Source organism: Paramisgurnus dabryanus, chromosome 1 (genome assembly GCF_030506205.2).
Source record: "Paramisgurnus dabryanus chromosome 1, PD_genome_1.1, whole genome shotgun sequence".
NCBI lineage: Eukaryota > Metazoa > Chordata > Actinopteri > Cypriniformes > Cobitidae > Paramisgurnus > Paramisgurnus dabryanus.
The window spans coordinates 56,707,563-56,730,926 of record NC_133337.1 but is presented as its reverse complement, the minus strand read 5'-3'; the positions used below and the strand labels follow the sequence as shown (position 1 = coordinate 56,730,926).

The following is a 23,364-nucleotide window of genomic DNA, read 5'->3' as shown; positions in this document are numbered from 1 at the left end:
AATAAGCAGAAATCTCATCCAATAAGGAAGCGCGACGCCGTTCCGGATTTATCTCTCCCGAGATGCACTAAACGCAGCACAAGAGCCTCAATTCCCAGCCAGACAACTAACGGATCTGCCAGATTTGGATGATATGTAAATCCACACTCTCGTCTATTTAAAGAACTCAGGCTGCATTAACGGTTTAGTTTGTGCGTGATTTTACTCGTTTATGTCGGCTGTCATCGGGCCACTGAGAAAATGTACTTAAAAACTCTGCCAAGGCTAATTTGCATGATAGAAATACAAAACAATTTTATGCAAGGAGAACATTTTTAATGTTGGTCATATATCACGACCATTTATCACTGTTACAGCTCTCTAAATGAGGGACAGAGTACTGTGGATAGCTAAATTATGATTTAATACAAATATGCATAAAAGGCGAACGGCATAACAAAGTGTTTGCAATTTCAATGATTTCTCCACAGACTGAAGCTAATATACATAGAAAACACATTTAAAAGTGAGACATTTTGTGACCGTCAATTTTTCCGTGGCTAATTTTATTTCTTACTAAATGTTTTTAAAAAACGGTCCAACCTTACATAAAGTGTGCTTGTTTTCGCAAAACACCACAAGCCATTATCACTGCAGGCAAATTTTTCATAAATAACATAAAATACCCAATTGGTATCTAAGGCTTGTCACTGACCCTGTAATTCTCCACTCTCCATTGTTACCCATTTGTTATTTTTCCAAGGGACCCGAAAACACTCCTTTTAATGATGCAAGACCTTGAGATAAACAAAAAACAACAAGCTAACCCTTCCTGATAACAATGGGCACTTCATCATGCTGTATCTCTCAGTTCAATGGTCCACAAAGCAATCTATTCTTCATTCTCTGCCGAAAACAACACGTTTCCCAATGTACCTCCAATTCTCTAATGACTAGCATTCCTCTGATTAACCAAAGCCTGCACTAATTTCCACTGGCTTGCACTGAATGAGAGCCTTAAGCCTGCAGAAGTCGTAAAGGAAACACTTGGCTTATCGCTGCCAATTAACACGCTACGAGATAGCACCACTGGCAATGTGAGAAATCTTGAATGGCAATTTAAGACGAAATGGTTTCGCATTATCATAAAAATGCAAAAGGGCTCAGTTGTTTTCCTTGTCCGTCAGGTGCCGTTGGATGGCTTGTATGAATATGGTTCCAGATTTATCAATAAGATTTAATTAAGGGTGTTTTCAGAGCATACAGAAACAAAAAAGTTTACTTTTAATCAATAATCGGTTCATCTTAACCCATTTGCGCAAATGGGTTAAAACACTATGATGGATATAAAACATTAAAAGGTCACATGGTTTCTTCAAAACAAAACTTAGAGGGCTAAACTCCCATGGCGCTTTGTACATTTTGTAGAGTATTGCATTACCAACGCAAAGCCCATGGGTTTGATCCCAGAGACCACATACACTCATCTAAAGGATTATTAGGAACACCATACTTATAATGTGTTTGACCCCCTTTCGCCTTCAGAACTGCCTTAATTCTACGTGCCTTAATTCAACAAGGTGCTGAAAGCATTTTTTAGAAATGTTGGCCCATACTGATAGGATAACATCTTGCAGTTGATGGAAATTTGTCGGATGCACATCCAGGGCACGAAGCTCCCCACATCCCAAAGATGCTCTATTGGGTTAAGATCTGGTGACTGTGGGGGCCATTTTAGTACAGTGAACTCATTGTCATGTTCAAGAAACCAATTTGAAATGATTCGAGCTTTGTGACATGGTGCATTATCCTGCTGGAAGTAGCCATCAGAGGATGGGTACATGGTGGTCATAAAGGGATGGACATGGTCAGAAACAATCCTCAGGTAGGTCGTGGCCATTAAACGATGCCCAATTGGCACTAAGGGGCCTAAAGTGTGCCAAGAAAACATCCCCCATACCATTACACCAACACCACCAGCCTGCACAGTGGTAACACGGCATAATGGATCCATGTTCTCATTCTGTTTACGCCAAATTCTGACTCTACCATCTGAATGTCTCAAAAGAAATCGAGACTCATCAGACCAGGCAACATTTTTCCAGTCTTCAACTGTCCAATTTTGGTGAGCACGTGCAAATTGTTGCCTCTTTTTCCTGTTTGTAGTGGAGATGAGTGGTACCCGTTGAGATCTTCTGCTGTTGTAGCCCATTCGCCTCAAGGTTGTGCGTGTTGTGGCTTCACAAATGCTTTGCTGCATACCTCGGTTGTAACGAGTGGTTATTTCAGTCAAAGTCGCTCTTCTATCAGCTTGAATCAGTCGGCCCATTCTCCTCTGACCTCTAGCATCAACAAGGCATTTTCGCCCACAGGACTCCCACAAACTGGATGTTTTTCCCGTTTCACACCATTCTTTGTAAACCTTAGAAATGGTTGTGCATGAAAATCCCAGTAACTGAGCAGATTGTGAAATACTCAGACCGGCCCGTCTGGCACCAACAACCATGCCATGCTCAAAATTGCTTAAATCACCTTTCTTTCCCATTTTGACATTCAGTTTGGAGTTCAGGAGATTGTGTTGACCAGGACCACACCCCTAAATGCATTGAAGCAACTGCCATGTGATTGGTTGATTAGATAATTGCATTAATGAGAAATTGAACAGGTGTCCCTAATAATCCTTAAGGTGAGTGTATACTGATAATATGTACAGCTTCAATGACTTTGGGTTAAAGTGTCTGTCACATGCATAAATATATAAAAATAGCTGAAAGAATAATAAAATCGGCTTAAATATTTAATAAATGATGAATATACGGTTATGTAGCTTAGTAGTAGAAGTAGCTTTGCTTTGGCACAGCAAAAGGTTATGGGTTCAAACCCAGGAAATGCACATAATGATAAAAGGTACCTTGTAATAAACTGTGTTTGGATAAAAGTGTCTGCCAAATGCATAAAAAATCTCTATGTATAAAAAAGTATTTAACCGGGAAGAGGGGTTTTAAGACCCCTGATGATACACTGCTAGCATGGATGTTTATTGATAGAGACCCTCAGCGTATTGAGAATACAAAGCACAGAGTACAGCATAAAGTGATAAAATATGCATTGCGTCCCTCAAAGCGCATTTTCTGACAGGCTTGCTGTCAACTAAAGTCATACTAATATAGTTTTCTGCAGTATATTAAATCTAGAGGCCGCAGTAAAGATTTCTATACTGCACCCCTGACTGCATATTGCTCCGGGCCTCGACTTATTTCTGTTTGTGCAATTTTTTTGCATTCATTTTATTATTACTAAGAAATCTGAAATGTGAACTGCAAATAGTGAAAGCAGTGTTTGGATGAAAGCTGTGAAGTGGATGTGTCAGTCCTGAAAGCTCAGATCAGCTCTGCCCACTACTCACTGCAGCATGAACACACAGCATGAATAAAAACTGAAATCTGTGACTACAACTACAAACCTTTTCAATTTTTAATAATCAATGTCATCAAGCCACACAAAGACACTGTATGCATTGTTTCTTTTGAACTCTAACCCTAACATAACCTTGAACTTTCCAAATTGACTTGTTTGCTTTGAAACAAACATACTGTAGCAGCTCTTTGCATGACTCACAAATTAGGTTTTTGGTGTCAGCAATATTACTGCAAGAGTGTGAACCAACACATTTAGAGATAAAAATATTTGCTTAGATGTAACAATAATATTGACCAATCAAATTGTTTCATTCCTTTCAAGAAAAAAAATCAGTTTTTTTATATAAAAATCATGTCTGGTAATATTCAAAATCTTTGTTCTCATTAGAAATCAAAATGAGAGTACTGAGTGAAATAATGTACTGTACATCCACGCAGTCCTTAAATAAAATAGCACCCCCTCTGATCCAAATAGTAGGTTGAATTGACTTACAAAACCAAATTGTTTCAACCTCATACTGCCTTTTTTTTACAGTGGGTTTTATAATCAATAATTAACCAGAACATGTTTGTCATGTGGTCCAAACTCATAATACAATCTGGAACATGCAAAAATGTGTAGGAACAACTTGCATGTTGCATTTGTTATACGTCCAGCAAAAAAGCACTTCAGGGCACTAACAGCATAATTAAAGAGCCACAGGCAAGACAAAGGCATTATTCCAGTCTGTGACCATAAGAGTGCCATTTAGCATTCACGCTTGGAGCATTCTGGACCACATTAATAGATTCAGGGGAAAATCTACTGTATATACCTTAGCTATGTGCACTGTTCCCTGCAGATTTTTTTGCAAATCACGGAATCGAAGTTCCCAAAAAATAATGTTTTTACACATATGATTTGCATACCAATGTTCTGGGTGTGTGACATCAGAGAAAAGGCATACTATTCAATAATTCATGCTACTGTATGAGGTATGGACACTCACAGCTCCTCGTTTGATGTGCGAGGCTTGAGTTCTTTGTTCTTACCTGCTTGTTTGAACCTCTGGATCAGGCGCTCTCTGATCCCCCTCTGCAGGTTGAAGTAGTCGTCCTCTTCCTCGGGTGTTTGGAGGAAGAGTGGAATGTGCTGGAAGATGAGTACGTGCTGGCAGGGAGTCTGGATGGCTCTCTGCAGCTGATTCTCCAGCCAGACGTCATGGGCCGTCGCTAGTTCTGGGCAGCCAGATGAGTCGAAGAAGAACTGAGAGTTCAGCACCAAACACAAAACCCCACCAATCCAAAAACTAAAGTAATCATCGCCCCAGTCACGACAGAACTGCTCTATGGTATCTGGAGTGGGTGCGTTGCCAAGGTCGTGGTTGCCGCTGACAAAGACGAGAGGAATGTCAGGGTTAATGCCTCTTAGTTCTGCTTTCAGATCCTTAACTTGATCTTCCCTAAATGAATTTCCTGGAAAATGGAAAGATATTTGTTTTATTGGAAAAGCCTTATTCAAAGCGAATTCACAGTGCTAAAAAAATTGCTAACAAACACAAACATAGTTAGATGGCTGTTGGATTTAGGCACTGTGAGAGACAAAGAACATATAGTGTATTTTCCAGACTAAAAATCACACTTTTTTCATAGTTTGGCTTGTCCTGCGACTTATAGTCAGGTGCAACTTGTAATCAGTATGAATTAATTTTGACATATATGAACCAAGAGACAACATTACCATCTATAGCCGCGAGAGTCCGTTATATGTTGCTCCTGTATTTATGTAATTCAGTGAATTCTGTGATGTGGAATGATGAGCCTGCAAATTTAGCCTTCCAGGTATGTTCAGTATGCTACTGTGTATTGTGTAAATGTTTATGTTACTTTAACATGTACGGACACCTATTCAGCTTGCTGTTCTGTGCTATTGTTTAGTTAAAAAACTTGCCTTTCCAGATTAAATGTCTGTTCTTCGGCTTGGATTTTGTGAAATCATTTTCTAAATAATTGCTATGTACAGTCTAGTATTACTGGGTATTGATGCACCTTTTGGCTGTTTTTTCCTTTCTTTTTCCAGTCATCTCCCTAGGAACTCTATTTCCCATTATCCACCACTCTTCCTCACCTGGGGTCTCATTTATAAAACTGTGCGTAGGATCCTTATTAAAAGTCTACATACGCATAAAAGGCAAAAAAAATATTAAGACTTATAAAACAAAGCAATGTTCCCTTTATAAATCACAGATCAACTTCAAGTGTGCGTACTTGGATCATCTTCAGATCCAATCCTTCAAGCCTATTTTACTATGAAGTTTGTTTTTTTATAGATCACAACCTTTGCGTAGGAACTGGCTTATGCACGTTTCCAAGTTGGGGAACTTACTGTAGATTTTACATTTATGTTATTTACTGGCAACCGTTTGTTCCAAGTTAAATGAACATGAAACATTTTCAGTCTTAATAGAAATCATGAGCTGCCTGCACAAAGTGCTATAACTGTAAAGTACAGCAAAATCAAATATTGTTTTTAGACAATAAATACTAATAACTGATTATAATAAAAAATACTAATAATACTAATAATAACACTTTACAATAATGTTGTATTTGTCATTTGCATTAATGTATTAGCTAACATGAACTAACAGAAAATAATACTTCAACATCATGCAACTTAGTTCATGTTAATTTTACTGTAGCATTTACAAATACATGTTTTTGAAATAAAAAGCTGTAAGTGTTAACATTAGTTAATGCACAGTGAACTAACACAAACAATTGTATTAGCATTAACGTCAGTGCAAATTAATGAATGCTGAAACACTATATTGCTCACTGTTAGCTCATGCATTTACAAATAACAAATGTAACTTCATTTTGAAATGTTACCAGTAATTCACAAATTGAAAGCCAAAATCTATAGGCAAGTGAAAATGTTGAGCAAGCAGGTGGTGGGAAGAGAGGAGTTTTTTATTGGAGGGGAGGAGTTCAAGAGGTGTAAGAGGAACTTAGAGTCAGGGCAAGTTATTATATTTTTGATCATTTTTCTCTTTGGAATAATATTGTTACGGTATGTGGGTGGAGGATAAAGGACATGATGATAGTTGAAAATATAAACAAAAACTTTAATAAACATAGTAGAAAACAACACAGTTCAACATAACGCATAAATGAAAAAAGTAAATATATGCACAATAAGTGATGAGGGTGATGATCAGGGGTCTCATTTATAAAGCGTGTGTACGCACAAAATGGGGCTGGAAACGTGCATGCGCCAGTTCCTACGCAAAGGTTGTGATCTATAAAAAAAAAACCGATAGGAGAATAGGCTTGAAGGATTGGATCTGAAGATGATCCATGTACGCACACTTGAAGTTGATCTGTGATTTATAAAGGCAACATTGCTTTGTTTTATTAAGTCTTAATATTTTTTTGCCGTTTATGCGTATGTAGACTTTTAATAAGGATCCTACGCACAGTTTTATAAATGAGACCCCAGGTAAGGAAGAGTGGTGGATGATGGGAAATAGAGTTCCTAGGGAGATGACTGGAAAAAGAAAGGAAAAAACAGGCAGACAGAACGGGACTGTAACAAATATGCACTGATGGATCGTGCACAGTAAGACCAGAAAGGTGCGGTAGTAAATAGGGTCAATTATATCTCCATTTGGACATTAATAGATTACAAAATATTGATAAATCAGATTACTGTGCTCAGTTTATATATGTAGTGGTGCCTATAGCCAATATGTTAAGGATTGTTTTTATTTTAATGCAGAATATAAAGAGGCATCCAGTCTCACTGCCCTTCTGCACAGTAAAGGCAGACTGTCAAGTATTGAGTTCTGAAGCTCATTAATAACAGCCTTGGGTTACCTCTAATATGACAAGTAGGGCATCTTGCTAATTGCCTGCTGTGGATTTGAAACTCAATGAGTAGCGGAGCTGAAATTACAGTTGGCATTAATGACTGTAGTGTTGTGAATGTGCTGTTGACGGGAGACAAAAAAACTTATGCCAACAAACTATAATTTTAGTGTAAAAGCACAATTATAAAATCTTTACAGAGATGTGAAAAGCAAACAGATTGATATTTTTGAACATGATTAGTTTTCAAATGATTCCATTCACAGCGACAGCCTTCATGCATTTACAATTAAAAGTATGAAAAGATGTTTAATGAATAATTCTTTCAAAAGGAAAATTATGTCATTGTTTACTAAAAAAGGCACCACAAAATGTATTTATTTGTGAGCTATTCAAAGTCTTCTGAAACCAAATGAGAGCTCTGTGTGAGGAACAAACTAATGTCATTGATTTTAAAATCGGGTTCACGAATAGATTCGTAAAGTGAATCGACTGGTTCATTGAAAAGAACCAGGTAAAAAAAAACTATTTGTTTACAAGTAAGACTGATGGGTCTCAACGATGGAAAAAACTGAATGATTGAATGACTCACTGATCTGGTTGTAGTGGTTCTCAAATGAATAGCCCCCTTGGGGAAAGATTATGAATAAATAATGACTTTAATTTCATTCTGCTCCTCACCCATGCTATTGCATGACTTTGATGGTGCTTAACAGACAATTTTTTACAAAAAGTAAGACCACTGAATCTTTAAAGTCTCTGTGAACCGGAAGCCATGATTCTTATGTGTTGTGACATATTTCCAAGTGAAACAGAATTTTGCGCAAGGAAAATAGTGGGTGTGGCTTGTGTTTTCCACTGAGCTTTGATTTAGTATAGAAAATTAGGCGTTTCATTCAGAATGAGGGCACATACATCTTTTAAATAATGACTTCACTCTAAAATTGTATGGGTTCTTTTTGACCCATAATGGGTAAATATTGGACAGAACAGACCGATGGGTTAAAATTGAAGCTAAAATTAAAAGACATTCTTCTTTAACAAAGCATTCACATAAGATGTCCAGTAAATTTACTTATCCCGCAATAGTTAGTTTGTCTAGAACAAAGCACTCACATACCTCATATGGGTAATATACTTATGCCGCAATAGGTAGCCTGTCTGGAACAGAGCGGATTTTAAACCACAATACTGTATGACAATTGCGTTACATGCGAACGGCCCCTACGCTAATAGAATTCTGTTTTTCTCTGATTGTCTTGTCCTCGACCCCGAGGACAATGAGACAAACAGACCCAGTTCCTGCTGCTGTGAAGGTCATCACCACTGATCTACTGGCTGTCCTTCAATGTGATGCCTAGCCGATACGCGACCAACGACCACCGGCTGAACCAGTTTAATCCGCTTACCCGCTTCCTATCCCTACCGTGTTTATATATATAAATATATATTAATCTCGCCCAAGGGTTTTTGTCCTTCTAGGAGTTTTCCCAACAGGGTTTTTCTCCTAGGAGGGGGGGTTTCATCCCCAGGGAGAGTCAGCCAACTTTGGCTTAACTTAGCACTTTACTGTATACGTTACATTATTGCTACGCACGCTTGTACGGTTTATCCTTAGCCGCTGTATTCTACTTCTTACATTATCTATTGATTATTCTGTGTTTTCCCCTACATCTACTCATGTAAAGCTGCTTTGAAACAATTAACAATTGTGAAAAGCGCTATATAAATAAAATTGATTTGAATTGAAAATTGACCTAATGCTGGGTTGTTATACCCCATGGTTGCATAACAACAACCTAACATTGGGTCATTTTTAACCCAGCATGTGTTCTGTCCCATATTTACCCATTATGCACTGCATAAAATGATTTTCAAGAAAAAAATTCTTAGTATTTTTGTCTTGTTTTCAGTAAAAATATCTCAAAATTCTTAAATTAAGATGCTTTTTCTTGATGAGCAAAACAACCCAAAAATTAAGTCTAGTTTTTAGAACAAAAATATAAAATTTAAGTGATTTTGTGGATAAAAATCTTGAACATTAAATTCAAGAAAAATTCAGATTTTTTCGGTTGTTTTATGCCCAAAATCACTTAAATTTGATATTTTTGGTTTAAATCCTGACTTATTTTCCTGGGTCATTTTGCTCATCAAGAAAAAGCATCTTAATTTAAGAATTTTTTGAAAATTTAGAGTTTTAGAGTGTTGTATTGTGTTCATAATAAACACTACAATATTACATAAAAAAATATGAATTTTCAGTTTTGGTTTCATTGGGACTTTAAATATAACTTTTCTTTTCCACTAAACAAGCCATAGTTTGGACAACATATGGGCGAGTTAACCATTACAGAATTTTCATGGTTAGGTTTACCACTCCTTCAAAACAAAACAATTCAAAACAATTCTCTCCAAAAGAAATCACTAGCCAATAACATGGTTATTTGTCTCGGTGCACTCTGTGTGAATTGGCTAATTACTACTTATCCTTGGTGAAGATAAAAATTTCCCAATATCGGACACAAAGCTTTGTTTTGATTCCCACTGATTTACGTAACACTCAATCCCAACAGGTCTCTCTCTCTTTCAGCAGAGACAAATCCCAAAGAAACCCATTAAAATACCTCCCAAAAGAGATCCCTATCAGCTAAACATACAGAGAAGCAGGAGCTCCTTCAAAGCTGATTTCCCTATAGTCAGCCCTACAGATGTGCAGCTGTTCCTCTGAGAACTTCGCTTTTATCTGCTTTCAACAGCAATTAAAAGCCTAGCGTATGTGGAGGAGAGGACGATACCTCCGTCTCATCCCCTGTCGGATCACATGCCCAGTCAAATGATTTTACAGTCCTCATCAGGATGGCATCAGGTTCACCGCTCTCCAAATCTAATCACCTCCCTCGATAATCGCTCCTGCTGCCAGGCAGGGGAAGTCCTTGAACTGGAAAGCTCAAAAGGATTCTTCGGCGATATCATGGAGCGACCCTTCAATTACAATGTGGAACTTTGCTCATTCGACACGTCCCTGCTTCCTGTTCATTACGAATTGGTACACAGGAGGTAGAATGGCTGACACAGAATCAGATTTGGCCGCCAATGAGGCTTGAAGAGGTCACAGTATGGGTTTAATGAAGGTAGGGTTGACTGACAGAGGGCAAATCTAACCTCACTCCCCATAGACAATAACACAACAGCTGTTAAGGATGACTAATGTTGCACTGACGTCTGTGGACTCCACCATCCGGGATCTCGGATCCAAAGACTCAGTGAGAAATGAACAGTAAGCTTCCAGCAGTGAAAACCTTGAGGGATTTAAAAACGGATGCTTCGGGTCCAAGAGAGTCGAAAGACAAATTGATTTGAATGACACACCAACACATCCGAGCCTGAAAAAGTTTACAATGTCACCCCAAGATACCGAAATTCTTTTACAGGTGCACTATTGATATTTGTCAGGTAATGCAATGCAGAAAACCACAAGGGCACACATGAAGTGTTATGGTCTGAATGTGTCACCAGGGGTGTACTGGCCATCCTGCAGGATATCCACACCAGCCAGAGCAAGACTATGGCCAAAGAAATAATAGGGATACCTGCCATCATCTCATTGTTACAATCAGAAAAACAACCCTACCAAAGGCTTAGGGCCAATACTGAGGAAGTTCCTGAGGAGTTACTACCCTCAAGCCAAATTCAGACTCCTAATGAGGACTATGCAAGGGACCAGCAACACCTAAGGGCACACTCACATTATCCAAACCAAACCATGGCCCAGCAGAATTGTCCCCCCTTACTACTCCCCCAGAAGCACGCACTCACACTCTTATCAATCCGAGCCCGGGCTCACTTTCATCATTAGGATGCAATTGTTTAGAACAAAGCAGGAAGTAAAGGGCTCTCTGAACACTGGACCCATCGTAATATTAATGTGTTTTGAGTCGTTTGGTGCCAAACAAAACGGTGCCCGGGCACGGTACAGAGCGATCACACAAGTCAAACAAACCAGGCTTTGGGGGTCAAACGCGCCCAAGCACGGTTTGGTTTGGATAGTGTGAGTGCGCCCTTAGATGCCATTATCATCCACCACACATATACTGTAGTAGTCCCAACTGCACGTCACAAAAAATATATTTATTCTACTGCACTGATAATAAGACATCAAACTAAGTGACATCTGCAAATAAATAACTAACTTTACATTTCTCGCCATTAATGCAAATATTTTTACTAACTATAAAGTGTACTGTGAAGCCAGTTACCTTTAGATAGAAGTTGACTGCAGGTGTAGCTCATAACATTACCTTCAGATATTTAAATAAATCACTATGCCTGACAACCAAAAAGTGTACAAACTTTTGTTTGAAATGCTTTGCCTAAAAAGTGTGCTTGTGCTATCTTTAATTCAAAATACACCTGGTCTTATAGTATAATCACATTCATAGGTTTTCAAGTGTGATAATTCCCAAAGGGAAATTTCTTGCAACCAAAAATCTAAATTCTGTTAAGGTTCTTTAGCAGGCAGATATATGACTGAATTTTGCACAGAAAATTCACCATGCAATTCGCAAGGTGAAGTCTCAAGAATTTTTAACCAAGAAAATGGGTCACCATCCATTGGCTGGTTGCATCACATAGCCGCTAAGTTAAGACTGTGTCTTAAGAACTAGCTTAATTAGGCCAAACAACCTTTTTATGTAACTTATTGCAAAAAGTGATTACAAGTCGTGTAAAACTAAGTTGTAAGACTAGTATAATAAGTGAGGACTCCTGCTCTTGGTGAGGAGGAAAGATAAAGATACTTTATGATGACCCCCATGCAGAACAGAGGGGGAGCCATTTGCATGATGGGCACGGTGTGTAATTCAAATGACATCCTCTGGCTGCTCTGCTGGCCTGACATTAATGGGTGTTGACGCCCGACCGTTTAATGGTGCACAAACCTTATAAAGTTCCCTGACTGTGCTTTTAGAGACAGCTTATCACAACCTGACCTATAAATTACATCCAGAGAGAAAGCCACAAAACCGAGCTCAAATTGCAAATATGACACTTGAGTTAGATTAGAGACCCCTAGATTATAAGAGGGTATAAACTCACGAGTCAATCATAAGACAACCATTTAGATTGTCTTTTTTTTCAATTTCATGTGCTGAGAAACATTTTGACAGCATTAAATGTTCTCGCAATGAGCAACCTTACATATTAAATAGTCAGTGAGGAATCAGGTTTACAATATAAACATTTCTGTCACCATCCTGTCAACACATCCATATTTGCAGGATAACTGCCTTGTATACAGCTCAACTCGGACTATCTATAGACGGTCTCCGTAGTAACAACATAAACAAGTGGCTTTCGTGGTCAACACGTAACTTCCAGTAAACTCCACTGAGAATAAATAACAACAAAGTACTTTAGACGTAGTTTATTTATATAACAAGCAAAATAAACAACATGTAGATTACCTAGGAAACCAAAACATTTGCTATTTTCGACGAGGTTTTTGTTCAAGATTTCAGTTTAGCAACTAGTCAGACCATTAAAAAAAAACTAAAACTGGAAGTAAAGCTCGAACCAGACGCGTATCGCGTCACCGCACGTGCGTCCGATGAAACGGTCTATAGAGGTTTTTTTATCCCTATGAGCTTTGCAGTCTGAGCTGAGGTAATTAGGTAAGTGTAGAAATTTCAGGTAGAAAGCTAGTGCAGATGGTCCACCGCTCAATTTTATAACAGCCACCTGAGAGATTAGAGGCAGCAGAAGAATAATGGAGTAGAAGGACACACTGCTCATACTCTGCCTTTTTAATCATTTTAAAAGAAACTAGCCTGAAATAAACCTTTTAGTAAAAATAAATCCATTACATTCATTCATTGTTGTAGAAATGACACCCTCATTGTATTTTTTTTCTTCCAACCTGGAGTTTTTTTCCATCTATGTTAACTGAGAATAGCAGATTTAAAAAAAAAAAAAAAAATTATATATATATATATATATATATATATATATATATATATATATATATATATCTCAGTGGTGGCTGGTGACTTCTTTTTTTGAAGCGCATGATGCGAAGTTCGTCACAACATGTATGTAGCTTGTCATGTGTGTGGTTCGTCATTTCAAAATATGTGTTCTGGGCTTTGAGAGATCATGTATGCATCACGTGTCATGCCAAAATAAGTGCCTGCTGCCTTGAACTTGAAAAGAGACGCTCGCGTTTGCCAGATACTCGCATAATCTCATGCGTAATCAGAGTTTACTATTAAGGGAGTGTCTTTGTTTTAAAAAATTTATGTTTATAGTGGTATTAAAGAGCACCTATGGTCAGATTCACGATTTCACATTTCCTTTGGTGTGTAAGTATATATTAGTACATGTAAATGATATGCAAAAGTTACAAATCCCAAAGTAAACGATGACGCAAGTTATCGTTTCCAACGTAAATCTCTTTTCTTGGACTCACGGATCGTGAACACACGGATTGTAGGCAACAGTTTACTTCCTGGGATTGGTGATGTAGACAAAACCGACATTATCATAATTCCTCCCGCTTTGACTCGCAGCTTGTAAGTTTACTCCTGTTAGCATTGCATTGTGACCGAATCTTTCAAACATGGGAAGGAGCGTCACATTTCTGGCTGACGTCAGAGATATTCAGGCCAATCACAACGTATAGATAAGCTGGCCAATCAGATACACAGCGCTTTTCAAATCGATGAGTTTTGTACAAAATCAGTGCATTTCAGGAAGACAGGGATATCTGGAGCTACAAAAAATGTATGGTATGTGGAAAAATAATGTGCTTTTTTAACCATAAACCACGCGAAAACACATTGCATTATACCAAATACACAAAATAATGTTTTTAGCAATGAAAACGTTTTGACGTGTGTGCAGCAGGCACTTATTTTGACAAAACACGTGATGCACACAGGATCTCTCCACACGCAGGACACATATTTTGAAAAAGGGAACCACACACTTGACAATCCCCATATTTTGAATTAGTGCATCCTCGGAAGAGCAGTCACGAGCTGCCACTGATTTATATATATATATATATATATCAGTATGACATATTACTGTGCCAAATGCACTTCACCAGGGTTCATACAAGTTTCGGAAAGTTTAGAACATGAAAGATTCATAAGTAACAATCTCGCTTTCTTTCTTTCATGGGAAATTTCAGTGCAGGAAGTACAGCGGAAGTCATTATATGGGCACTTTAACCAGAATAGCGCATGTACACACCAACCAAGAGCTGACACAAAATCAACATCACCATATAAGCGTTATTTTGTTTGTGAGGGAAATTTAAGCTTGTTTAGCTTCCTAAAGAACCCAGCCTTATGGAAACAATTGAATTACTGAGTTTATCCAGGGTAGCAGCAGAATTGTGTGTGTGTGTGTGTGTGTGCGTTTTGTTTTAATGGTGGATTTCATTAAAATTTGACAGGGTCATGAGTTGCAGGCGGTAAGTTAAAGGGATAGTTCACCCAAAAATGGAAATTCTGTCATCATTTACTCACCATCATGTTGTTACAAACCTGTATAAATTTCTTTGTTCTGATGAACACAAAGGAAGATATTTTGAGAAATGTTTGTAACCAAAGCATTTGTTACAAACAGTTACAGTTTGGTTACAAACATTTCAAAATATCTTCCTTTGTGTTCATCAGAACAAAGACATTTATGCGGGTTTGTAACAACATGAGGGTGAGAGTTTTGGGTGAACTATCCCTTTAAACTGCATCAAATGTCTGTTTTGTTGGCAATCGTATTGTAAGTGAATATAATGTAAATGAGATGTAGTGAATCATAAGTTGTCCAGAGATGTGGGATAATGTTTTGTGTGTGTTGCTTGCTCTTGACTCGCTCCGCCCGCGGTGCGCCTCCAAGGGGCTCGAGAAAGTAAAAGTAAAGACTCTTTGGAGATATGAATGCAATAGTAGTAGATGCAATACTACTGTGTAGGTACTCCAGATCAACATGAGATTGGCAGAAACACTGTGTGTTATGTGACTTTTAAACATGTAATGTACAGTGTGGTGCAATTCTAAAAGAAAACCAAATATAATCCTTTCATTTTGCCTATTTTGCTAGTTCTGTATACTTTTTGCATTCAAAACTATATTATTAGCATAGCAACTTTGGGAACTGACTTTACAAGTTTGTGCAAAGGCATGATGATCCATGTTACCTCAGCACCTTTGAGAGTATTTTTAAAAAGCAAAAAGAAATCCAGCCTTATGATCAAAAGAGATAACATGGTCAATGTCAGAAGTTTACAGTACATACCAGGGCTAAAAAAACCTTACCAGGCATAGCATGGACCAGGTCTCCACACAGCACAAGAAAGCGAGGTTTGGGTTCCAGTTTGTTGATGGCCTGGACCGCCTGCTTTGTAAGTTGGACCTCCTCTGCCCACTCATCCCCTCCTGAATCACAATCACCTATCCTCCAAGCCTTCATCAGGCCAAGTTGTGGGTCCGCAGCCTGGATGAAATAAAAGGGCCCATTCCACTCCTTCTGCTCATCTGTCAGGAACAAAAATAGGGCACGTTTATTGGTGCATCACACCTCCAGCTGAGTTAAAAACATTATTTGTGGTTGACGTGCGCACTGTTTAATTCCTTGTGTGTCTGATTCAGATAACATAATTAAACTTAATCAGAAGACATTCACAATCAACTGGATTTATAATAATAAGCAATCCAGACATCTGGAACGTGTGGAATCACAGATACTTCAGCTGTTTATGACACCTTCACAGCTCTTGTGTTATAATAAGAAAACACAAAAGGTAGGAAAAAGAGTTTTGCACCTCCTTTAAGTGTTTACAGCGTTCAAAAACAGTTTTTCTTTACCCATGATTTACTGAGACTGCCTCTAAAATGGATTTATGGGAATATCATATCACAACAGAGTACCTTCCCCAAAGAAATTGTTTTTGGTTTTTGCTTGGTTATATTTTGGGAACCAAAACTTAACGTTCTAAAAACTTTATTTTTATGTTTTTATAGATTTTATTATGTTTAAACAATCTGCTACCATAAAATAACGTTCACAAAACATTGTAGAGATGTTATTCTTAAATACATTAGAAATAATTGACGAGTGACGACGGCCGTTGAATTATTCGAAAATAATGCACAACATCTGATTTACCACATCTGATTCAACAGCCGTCATCAATTTTTAAATTCAAAGGACCGGAGTCAATTATTCCTCTTATACCACAGTTACCACAAACATTGCTTTAGTGGTTATTTCAAGACATTTTTCTGTGCGTTTTACAGAAAAATTATCAACAACCGTGGAACATTTCTCAACCAATCAGAATAAAGCATTCCACAGGCCTGATGTATGCACCTATTTCTTTACGCAAATGTGGGCGCCGCCATCTTTGAGCTTTCCCGTTTATGACTTCCGGTGAGCAACTAACCTTATGGTAGTCTATTGCGAAGGACACAAGTGTGCCGTTTGACTGGCTGTTTAATTATGAAATCCAGGAAGGCCGACAAAATTTGTGCAGTTAGGGGTTGCTATAATAGCAAATACAAACGCAGTAAATCTCTACAAAACATTTGTTTAAACCATAATACATGCACAAGACTGAATGTGTATTTGGCGCACATGCACTCATGATCTGTATTTACAAAATCCATCCAGTAAAACCTTTCATAGAAACTGCCAGTAAACAATAAATACAATAATTGATTAAAAACAACATAGTATGCTGATAAAAATATGCTGATTTATTCATTCTGCTACTATATATTATTACAAAAATGCGATTACAGTACAGAATATATACGACATAATCTGCTTAGTTAAAGGTGCTCTAAGCGAATTGAAGCGTTTTAGACCATAAAACATTTTTTGTTACATACCGGAAACATCTCCTCGCTATCTGCTTGCTGCCTGTCCGCTGATCAAACTGTAAAAAAACGCGATCTCTGTAGACAGCCCAGGCTTCACAAACGGCAATATCAACAAATGGCCAAACCTAGCAGCACAAAACAAAACAAAGTATTCCAGCCAATAAACGACAAGAAGGATTTGGGGGTGGGGGTTGGGCGCGTTCATGAAAGCATGGAAGGGAGGGGGAGGAGTTAGCTACGCTCTGTCTGTTTGAAAACAGTTCAAACATCAACAGGAAGTGACGTCGCACATTATTCGCTTAGAGCGCCTTTAATGTTTATAATAGTAATGTGTTTGCGCGTACTTTTGTTATGTTTTAAATGAAAAAGCAAATACTTTAAAAAGAAAGCAAATAATTTCATAAGCTCATGTCTCCACCTAGTGCGTAAGAAGCAATGTAATAATATTTTCGTAAAAAGAAAACAATACAATACATGTAGTAGTTTAATATGTTTATTATGGTTTGTTCAAATAACTTACAATGTGTTGAATGAGAAAGATACTGCTGACTGTGTCGGACCGCTTGAAGCTCGACGTGTCGCCATAAACAAGTCCATTAAAAATTGTCAGAGGGACAGTTGTGATTAGGGCTGCACGATGTGAGGAAAAGTTGCGATGTGCGATGACATTATTTGATGTTGCGATGACGATGTGAGTTGCGATATATATTTTATATATTTTCATGTTTTAGGGGCCATTCACATGTCGCACCTAAAAACGCGTGGAAACGCTAGACACGTAGGTTATTGTCACATGACCTGCACGCTGCACTTGTGTCATTCTGAAAAGTTAAAATGTTTTTGAGATACCTGGAAATAACAAGCGCGTCGCACCACGTTCGAGTCGCGACCGCGGTGCTTTCAGAGCGCACATGCATTTGAAATAATGAACTTGAGCGCGCAATAGACGCAATATGTGAATCACTGCTTCCACAGTACCTGTGGTTGCGGCGTCATCTCTCCTAAATCCAAAATAATTCCATGATATAGCTGAAGTGCTGATCCTTTTCACCACAAGGTCTTCGTCTGACAACACATCTTCCTCACTCTTCTCTCCTTTCTCGCCATCGTTTTTGCTAACAGGCACAGCGTCGCAACTGACACCTCACAAATCATGAGCGTAGCTGACTTGGGGGTTCCCCTGATTGGCCTAATAGCATGAACGCGCAAACCATCCGTGCGTCCCAAACTGCCTACTTCCATACTATATAGTATGCAAAGAGTTAGAGAAGTAGTGCTTTTCGCCTACTATATAGTATGGAAGTATGCGGTTTGGGACGCAGGGCATGTCTTCAGGACTAAACGTGATAGGTCAAACGTTTATTACATGCGCTTACCGTTTTCCCTTCATTCATCGCGTAAAGGCTGTCTGTTGCGATGTGTTCATCGCGTGAGTTCATATCGCGATGACGATGAAAATTCGATGTATCGTTCAGCCCTAGTTGTGATATTTTAAACCACCCCCTGAAAAGGTTAAAAACACGAAGTCTTGGTAAATTCCATGTACATGTACAAACAATTGACTGACTTTCCCATTGTGAAGATACTGCTATGTCTCTGTGCTTTTATATTTGCGCATTGAAGACCCGTCACCTCCGATCAACAACACAAAATTAGGGATCGACCGATATGGATTTTTCAGTGCCGATACCGATTTTTGTTTAATCAGTCTTAGCCGATGAACAATTTTAGGCTGCTGATTTTCTTAAGTCTGATATTTCGAGCCGATACTCCTTTTGCTCACTTAAATTACATCATAAAAATTACACAATGATGATGCCAAATATCACAAGTCTCAATTTTAAAAAAGTAACATTTATTGAACTTAAAAAAAAACTATATTTAACAAATGGTAAAAACAGGTGAGGGTGCTATGGAACCATCTTTCGATGTTGTCATGGAAAGGTTGGTTGTTTTTAGTCACATGACCTGCAATCGCTTGCGGCTTCCAGCACTCTGTCTGTAAATAATGCCAGAAAAAATCGGCGAACACGGCAGCCACGTATCGGACGATGCCGATACACATAAAACTCATAAATATCGGTCTATCACTACACAAATGATTGAATATATCTTCATATATCTAGCCACTTCTTAATTTTATCCTCACACTGGTTCATACATGGCAGGTATATTAAATATTAACTGTTTAAATCATGTTTTATGCATGCTCCCACTATACTGTTTTCTACCGGCTGGCTATTGAACGGAAAGTCTTGCACCGAAAATTATTACATAAATTACTTCTGCGTTCGAGAAAAAGGTAGATAACCAAAAATAACTTATACAGAATGTTACACAATGGTTGTTTTTAGGTTGTTGTTTGCAGCAATAAAAAAAGCAGCCCCCAAAGCAAACATTTATTTTACATTAGGAAAAACACAACCAAGACCATTGCAACTGCAATCCAGTATAAACACTTATACCATGGTCTGTTTTAAATACTCGATTCTGATTGGCTGTAAGGTGTGCATTAAAACCGTTTAATGCACAGGTAGTTTCAGTCAGTTTGATTACAGTTAGAAATTAATCCGCTACTATAAACATTGGTAACCATAGTAACACAGTTACACTTGCAGAGAGAGCAAGAGAGAGAGCAAGCGAGCGAGACATGAGTGCCTCTCTCTTTAAAGTGCGTCTCTCTCTCTCTCTCTCTCTCGCTCTGTTGCTTCTCTTTCAGTTCTCTGTCTATCTCTTTTAAAACATCGCTTTGAAATGTCCAACTGTTTGATTTTTGTTTTAATTTAATGTAATGCATTTCAATGTGTCCTTATATAGTAATCATGGTTAGAGACGCCGGTTTTATTTCATACTTTACAAAAATGACATGATTAGTTCAAATAAAGATTGCCTTGTCACTGTCAGTGTTGCCTGTCATTCATAAATTATTTTAATAAATCAATGAAAGAATCATTAAGTTAGCTATATGCTTAAGCAAAGAGAGGATAGACTTTAAAGAAGAGACGCACACAGCCACAGGTAACTCGCGTGCACATCTCTCTCTCTCTCTCGGTTCCTCTTTCAGTTCTCTGTCTCTTTCTTTTAATAATGAATTTAAATAAATGTGATAATTCATTTAAATAAAAGCAATACAATGTCAATGGCACTACTTTATTTAAAGCGGACGGAGTGCGAGCCTTAACTTAAGAAAATGACCATAATTTTACCCGTGTGTTAAAAAATGACACTGTAAACATAATTACAGCTTTAACTTGGCAAATAACCAAGGTATAAGCGGGATAATCAACGGCTAGCCATGCATTAAAGGGTTTTAATGCACTTCGCAGAGGCAACCACCCGACGCCTCTACGTCGTGCATTAAAACCCTTTAATGCATGGCTAGCCGTGGATTATCCCTTACATAGCCTATATGTGAAAAGATTTTTGTCATATTGTTGAAATACGTGTCAGGCCGCATTCATTACCAAATGGGTATTCAAATTAGTAATGTAAATTAATAAACACAGTGTGTTTATCTTTCAAATCCCAATAAACAGACCAGGTTGTCTCAAACTAATCTTTTATCTAATACATGATTGCCATGCCGTACGCATCTCTTCTGGAAAACGAAAACTGGTTAAAACTCAAAAGCATTTAAAATCTTGTTTGTATAGCTCTCTCATTTACAGTCCCTGGAGACTCCAAACACTACTTCCAGGCAACTTTAAATAACACAAACTGAAAGAAGAAACACACAAAGCTCCAAGGGCAGCTGATAAGCACAAGCCTCTTTAGCAAACATAAAACAGAGGGATATCTCAAATGACTTCTGAAGCTTTCAAATACTGCTAACCTAATCATAAGTGCAGATAAAAGCTTGCTGTGATAAAGAATAACATATCAACTCAACTCTATATGACTCTGCTAACAGTTAGGGCTGTGGGTTTCACAAAATTAAAGAAAAAGAAATGTCAGTGTCAACAATGTGAGTGGAAAGCAAGCAAAAACTGCTGAAAATTACAGATTTGATCTACATCCCTTCTGAAAAATCCAGCAAAGACCAAATCCAGCAAAGACCAGCATAAACTGGTAGCTGGTTTAAGGTGGCAGTAGCTGGTCTAAGCTGGTCCTCCCAGCCTGGCAAAGTTGGTCTAAAGTTGGTGTATATATATATATATATATAATGTAAATAATAGACGTTAGCTAGCATCAGCTACAATACCTTCTGTCAGCCCCAAAAAGCTCCGATCCTGTGCTCGCAGAAAAATACTTTCGTCCCCTGCCATTGCAAAGTTAAAACCTTTTATCGGTAGTTATAACCGCGGTTGTTTTGGTAATTCCGGTAACGTGTGCGCTGCTAATCCTGTCAGAGTCATTGGTTGTTGTTTCATTGAATCGATGCGTTTGGTAATGTATTAGCAATGTCTGACAATTGAGTGAGCGATTCTGATAGATCTGCTCTCTGCTGTTGCTGCCTATCTCAAAATCTGCAATATTTTCAAATCCACAAACGATTTGACTAATTAATTATACTTATCTTTTTAAAACAATAACAAAAAGCAGACACGAGACAGATAACAAAAAAATAATAAAATGAATGAATAAAATATAAAAATATAATTTATTTATTTATTTATTTATGGTATCAACGTGTCTTTGGTTTAATAGTTGTTCAATTTTTTTCTATTTTTTTAATAGATGTGTGTATTTGTATCCAAATTTGACTTTTTACAACACAGTTTAAAAAAATCATCAATCTTCACAAACTTTCACTTTAAAGGGGACCAGTGTTGGGTAAGTTACTCAAAAAAAGTAATTAATTACTAGTTACTAATTACATCTTTAATCATGTAATTAGATTACTTTACAAATTACTCTCTAAAAAAAGCATTTAATTACTTATTACTAATTACTTTCTAAATCCTATTTAGTACATGATACAAGGATAGGCTTGAAATGGCTAAAAAAATCATATATAAAAGTACATCAATTATTCTGGTCCCACTTTAGAGTCCAATCATCTCTATTAACTAACTATTAACTACTTTTGCCTCAATATACTCCAAATACTGCTTATTAATACAAAAGAAGTTGTTAATTTTAAGTATTGGTAGAAATGGTGAGGGTTAAGGACGTAGAATAAGGTTTTGCAAAATCAGATATTTGCTAAGCATTAATAAACAGCCAGCATCTCATTATTATAAATGCTAATAATCAACCAGTTAATAGTGATAATTTTAAACTTAAACCATGTTAAATCCACCTTTGTATTACTGTTAATAACATAATAGTTTTAGAGTCCATACACAGTATTTAGTTACATCAAAAGTGACTGTAATTAGATTACAAGAAAAATAAGAGTAATCCCTTACTTTACTTTTTCAAGGGAAAAGTAATTTAATTACAGTAACTAATTACTTAGTAACTAGTTACACCCAACACTGAAGGGGACACTTTACAATAATTTTTTAAGATGTCAAATAAATCTTTTGTCCCCAGAGTACATATGTGAAGTTTTAACTCCATATAGAATACCATATTGATAATTTATTATAGCATGTTAAAACCATAGACTGTAAAAAAAGATGGACGTAGTGTCCGTGACGTCACCCATAGGTTTCTAAAGATCGTTTATGAAGCTTAAAGTAGGCGGTGCCCAGGGGGGCAGGGTTTCATATTTTATTGAAGCTTCCCTGGGTTCCGCCATTGATTACCCCCACCTGCGGACTCCCATTCATTTTGGCGTCACTTTGACAGCGAATAACTTTACATCTGATGCGTTTAAAGACTCCATTTGTCCATTAATTATTTCTAAAGAAACACGAAAATGTATAAAAGGCTCAATTACCATGTATCTTACGTTATGGCCCAGAAGAAGCAGTTTTTGTAAAAATAGGCTAACGATTGCGTCATAACCTGCGACTCTCTGCCGCACAGCAGAGAAATTACCGTATGGACAGGAGGAGAAGCTCGTAGGCAATATTTAACTTTTTATGAGGCAATCGGGTGAACGTGGAGGCGTAAAGTCAAGGGAGATTATTAATCAGAATACTTACCAAAATTAGTTTCTGTTCACGCTCATCGTCTCTGCAAGATTCGGTGGGTGATTCAGATTTCTCTTGATACGGCTATTAGAAGACTTACAATTGTCAGACAGGTTGCTCAGTGACTTTTGAGTGGCAGAACCTAAAAGCGATGAACATTAGTTCCGCCTGGACCATATTGTCCATGAAACACCTATCACTTCCGGTAAC

At 37.7% G+C, this 23,364-nt stretch overlaps 1 protein-coding gene across 1 annotated transcript in view; it reads right to left on the bottom strand.

Annotated features, from left to right (window-relative positions):
* cpped1 (calcineurin-like phosphoesterase domain containing 1) overlaps nucleotides 1-21,552 on the bottom strand; it is a 35,698-nt gene extending 14,146 nt beyond the window's left edge. The window contains exons 1-3 of the mRNA XM_065242491.2: nucleotides 21,333-21,552; nucleotides 15,566-15,784; nucleotides 4,431-4,853 (exon numbers count right to left, since the gene is read on the bottom strand). Coding sequence (XP_065098563.1) covers nucleotides 4,431-4,853; nucleotides 15,566-15,784; nucleotides 21,333-21,396 — 706 coding nt within the window. The 5' untranslated portion in view covers nucleotides 21,397-21,552. The remainder of the gene's footprint in view (nucleotides 1-4,430; nucleotides 4,854-15,565; nucleotides 15,785-21,332) is intronic.
* Between the last annotated feature and the right edge of the window lie 1,812 nt (nucleotides 21,553-23,364).